Source organism: Stylophora pistillata, chromosome 1 (assembly GCF_964205215.1).
Source record: "Stylophora pistillata chromosome 1, jaStyPist1.2, whole genome shotgun sequence".
NCBI lineage: Eukaryota > Metazoa > Cnidaria > Anthozoa > Scleractinia > Pocilloporidae > Stylophora > Stylophora pistillata.
This window is the reverse complement of record NC_142519.1, coordinates 675,001-680,000: the sequence shown is the minus strand read 5'-3', so window position 1 is coordinate 680,000 and position 5,000 is coordinate 675,001. Positions and strand designations below refer to the sequence as shown.

The window sequence follows — 5,000 nt, the reverse complement described above, 5'->3', positions numbered from 1 at the left end:
CATTAAGATCTGCAAGGGTTGCCTTTAAATTATCATAGCTTTCAGTAGTTTTGATTATGGCAAGAATATAGTTGCCTTTTTCACTCATTGCAATATCTCTTTCATTTAATATTGTGTAAGTTAAATTAACAATTTTGAGCCTTTTCCCAATGTTGGTCCCATCCCCACTAATTTTAACTTTGATTTTAGTGTTAATGTTCAAAACTCCTTTCCCCTGAAGCCTGATTACTTGTTCCTCTAAACTTTCTTTAAAACTTAACTGGACTCCCTCGGCTTGGCCAGGTGTAGGTTGAAGATTCCATTTTGCATTAAGTTCTTTCAATTTCTTCTCCAGCTTATAGCTGTTTGGCATCTGTTTGGTTTTCATAGCCAGCTCATGCCAAGCCTCATTAGAAATGTTAAATTTATCTTTAATGTAGATCCACATATTAATTTCATCCAAATTTTCATCTGTCAGCTCCGTTGAGTCCTTGTCCTTTAGTGGCAGCTCGTTTTCATCAATTAAGGAAAATGTCTCGTACTGTTGAGTTTCGCCATTGAAAACTTCTACTTTTGTGGCAATAAAATCGTACAATCCAAGGAAGGATAATGTTGCCTGACAGTTTTCCTTCATCTGTTGTCGAAGACGTGACTGATGCTGTTTCGTATAATCGGTAAATTTTTTCTTTTTGGCCGGCCCTCTCTTTCCGTCTCTCTGCAGTTTCGCAATTTTACGCGCTAGAATCTTAAATTTTTTTTCGTATTTTTTTTCGTCCTTTTCTGCTTTGTTAAGCACTTGTTCGAGTTTCTCTTCTACCTTTAGCCTTTTCGCCTGTTCATCTGCAAGGGATGCTTCCAGCTTTCTCTTTTGTCCGCGCAAACCTCTGTTCTCCTCTTGTAGCTGACACGCTTCAATTTCATTATAGAATATCTTGAATGAGTACGTCTCTTTCTGCCACTTTTCTTTAAGCTTCTTAACATGGCGACCACCTTTTTGACCAGCTTTCCTCAACGCCGAGAGAAGAAGCGAAATTTTCTTCTTGAAGACATTTACGATACGATTGTTTAAGATTAAACCTTTCAGCGCAGACTCTTCAAAAATTCTTCTTATTCTCGCCGACCAAGCAGACTCAGTACTTAAGTCGTCGATTTTCCCCTCTAATTCTTTACAGACTGTATAGATGAGGTAGCTACCAAACAAGATAGAAAAGGATCTTTAACACAATGAATCTTCGAAGAAATACACGAAACTTGAATCTATACTTACTTGTTTATTTCGTACGTAAATGAAGGGACATCTCCGGATTCCGCTCCATCGAATTCCTGTTCTATCGCACTCGCGCTGTTTATAAAGGTTAGCAGCAGAAATAGAACCAAAGCGTTGATTTCAAGGCCCATTTGCCAGGCCGAAACTTTACCGCACCCTTATGAATTATACATCAAAATACGCGGAATTTATTATTCTTTTCGAATTTGGCGGTAACGCACACATTTGAGCATGCGTTGTACAAACCTCGGCCCAGAGTCTTTGCCTTGTCTCGAAAAAATGAAATCAAAACCTCTTAAAATAGCGCGAGTCAGCAACACAAAATATTTATTTGCCAGTACAAGATTATTGTTTAACGGTATAATTTGCACCTCTACGTAAAGCTTAACAATTTTGCTTTTATAATCTGGAGGTAACAGAACGACAACGTTCTTTAAGCGAAAGAGAGAGAGCAAAATCTTCCAAAATTCGCTGATTCTTTAGTCGGTCGCGTTATAGCGGGTGTCACGCGATATCCGATAGAGCCTTTTGTTAAGCGTGACTTTCATATGTTAAAGCCCACTTCAGTTACTTGTGAACGACCGAGAAGGTACGAGGCAAACCAAGCATTGATAATCCCTCTGATGTGTGTAATCTTTATTTAAACACGATCAATTCATCGGCCCATAAAAATACATATCACATACGCTAAGATATTTAAAATTCAAACTGCACATACTATAACACTAAAGCTGTTTTCCGTGAATGCCGTGCGTTAGACTTAAAGAATGTCATTGATCTAACGTTTAAATACCCCCAGTGTGTGCCAGGTGTAGGGAACGTAAAAGGGGCATTTTCACAATATCGAACCCAAGGTCATTTTGGCTCCTTGTTGGGTACGGATGTGTCACATGATCACACTTCTGCTCGATGCCATAATGATTAAGTTTTTGGAGCAAAATTAAATGGTCGACGGTATCAAAGGCCTTTTTTAAGTCTAAAAAGACCCCGCAAGTGAAAAGTTTTTGGTCCACATTGTTTTGTATGACATTAACAATATCAATAATGGCATGTTGCGTGGAATGGTTTTCGCGGAAGCCATACTGCGACTTAAATAGAATACATCGTTTTCACCAAGATAGGATTTGAGGCGGTGGTACATTAATTTTTGAGTTGTTTTTAAAAAAAAAAAAAAAAAAACTATATGTTAGCGTATAGATTGGTGTATTTTGGTGTAGTGTAACCTGATCTGCGCAATTTGGCGTATCTCTAAGCAATCTGATTGGCGCATCTTTTTTTTGGTGTATCTCGAGGCAATGTGATTGGCGAAACTTTTTGGTGTATCACAATCCAATCAAATTGTAGTATGTTTCGATGTCGCACCAATCAGAGTGTTCTTGCTAATTTGTGGTTTGACAGGTCTTCCGAAATTTCAGCGAATCAACGCGTGACTCGGGGAGAGCGGTTCGCGAATTAAGGAAACGGATTAGGCTTGTTGGGAAAGCGGCGGAGTTGAGATCAACATTTGACTATGGTTGTTATAGAACGTTTACACCCATTATTAGGATTTTGCATGTTTTGTTATATTTCGCATGATTAGCGGCGCACTAAGTGAGTTATTGGTTCTTTACCTCTAATAGAGACCGGTAGAATGTAACCGGAAATATTGACAAAGAATGCGTAGAACGATCGACAAACAATGACTTAATTAACTAGATAATTGCTAGTGAAATCGCGTGTTAAGATTAACGATAACAAGATTTTTCTAACGGACCCATGCAACAGGAATTAGTGGGATCAACCGATTAGGAAATTAATAGACAACTAAGCCCTATCCGACCACACCGGACCTACGTATCTGGGTGTGGATATCTGTAGCCAATAAAAGTGGCACTTGTGATCCAAAGTTAGTTAGATCGTAGGGCAGAACGTGAATGTTGTGAGCTGAAGAATAAAAGCCAACTTAAAAGAGAGTATACAGTCCTCGTTTGTTGAACCAGCGTGTGCGGAGAGCAAATTCCGCGAAAATGGTTATTCTTCGTTCTAAAAGGAACTGAGTGGAACATGAGAAACATTTTGAATCAAATATTGCTTGAGATGTTGAAGGCAGCAACTTCAGAATACCCGGCCGCTACTGACTGTTAAGAATGGATTCCTCCCGCGGTCCCAATGTCGAAAAATGATGCTAAAAGAGAGGACATTTAAACCAGCGGTCCTGCATTCAAGCTTTCCTGGAGTCGAAGAATGATAAAATGATAGGGCCGTTTAACTGGTGCATCCGCAATCCCGCGCTCACGAAGTCGAAGAATGATATAACGAGAGGGCCGTTAAACTAGTGCTCTCGTAATTCCGCGCTTTTGAGGTCTAATAATAATTAAAGAAAAAGTGAGCTTTACCGAGTGTTGACGCAGTTCTGCGATTACTTTATTTCGTTTTCTCGACTGAGGAATATCTCATTGCTATACATGAATTCTATTTTTAATTTCGCGGAAAGAATAAGGTAAGAATGACATCAACAAGAATTGTGGGCTCATCTACCCAGTATAATGGCTGTCCTTCGTGAGGACTTTATCGCTATAATCTGTCGGGATTAGAAAGGTCGTCAGGGAATTCTTGCAAGTTAAAACGTGCATTTTTTGTGTATAAATTAATAATATATTGCATTGATGATCTTGTTTTTTTGCCCTGTGGCGGCTCTTTTTGGAAAAGTTGAAAAGACGACCAAGTTATATTATTTTCTGCGTCGACTGCTATGTTAAATATACGTTTCTTTGCTTTTAAAAGTTGTCCGTGAATTAAATATTGTTTAAACAATACTTTCCCGCTACAATTGCGTGTTTACTTTTTACTCGCCAATATGAACTAGACTTTCTCAGGTGAAATGTCATTTTCCAGGAAACAACGTAAATTTTATGACATAATTCTGCCTCACTGGAAAATACTTCACAAGGAACATAATGGTACAGTAGGTCAATTTTCCACGCAACTCTCACGTGCTCAGACGTTTTCTACCAATAAAATTCGTTCTTAGCTATCTTGGACTTTACCCCATTCGGTGTCAACTCCCTGTAAACAACCTGCATTTTATCACGTATTTGGCACGCACGGGATAAAGTCCAGATAGGCAACAACCAATTAAGAAGCCCGCGTTGTTATGCTCTGAAAAACGATACTCTTAACTTTTTCTTCGTTCAGTCTATTTTCACTTGTTCGAGGAACAGAGGTCGGAAAACATCTTTGTTTAGAGGCTGTTGGAGATAAGATAGAGCTTTCCACTGCAAAATTATATGGAAGAATATTTCGAGGCGGCTATTTGTCACTGAACAAGAGGCTACACGGAGCCTATATTCTGGCCAGATCTGCGGTTCAGCGGATTGAATTGAAATAGTTCGAATTGAAGGCGTTGCTGTTTTAGCAAAATCGCTGTCTCGTGCTTTTCATTATTTGTTAACATGGAGAGTTATGGAGATTAAGACTTTGGAACAAGTTGATGTCATCCATGACAATTTGGAAATACTAAAATTGCTGGAGGAAATGCGGGGTCGCTCAATAAAAATTTGCATGTAAACGCGATGACTTTGGTTATAAGGTTTCTCCTGGTTACATCTAATAACAAACCTCTGAGGTTTTTTTTGGCCCGGAACGATATATCCCTGAGGGCATTTTATGCACTGCAAGTTTTTTGACTGATTGAAAGTTAAGGTATGTGGCACTGACTTCCATAAGTTTTTTTTTGTCAGAAAAGTATAGTTCTCTCGTCCGCTATATTAATCTA

At 38.9% G+C, this 5,000-nt stretch overlaps 1 protein-coding gene across 1 annotated transcript in view; it reads right to left on the bottom strand.

The window, feature by feature from the left end:
* LOC111331333 (uncharacterized) overlaps window positions 1–1,716 on the bottom strand; it is a 3,079-nt gene extending 1,363 nt beyond the window's left edge. Inside the window, exons 1-2 of the mRNA XM_022936426.2 lie at window positions 1,247–1,716; window positions 1–1,169 (exon numbers count right to left, since the gene is read on the bottom strand). The exon at window positions 1–1,169 is cut by the window's left edge and continues 1,363 nt beyond it. Of these exons, the coding sequence (XP_022792161.1) occupies window positions 1–1,169; window positions 1,247–1,377 (1,300 nt within the window). The 5' untranslated portion in view covers window positions 1,378–1,716. The remainder of the gene's footprint in view (window positions 1,170–1,246) is intronic.
* Window positions 1,717–5,000: the final 3,284 nt, after the last annotated feature.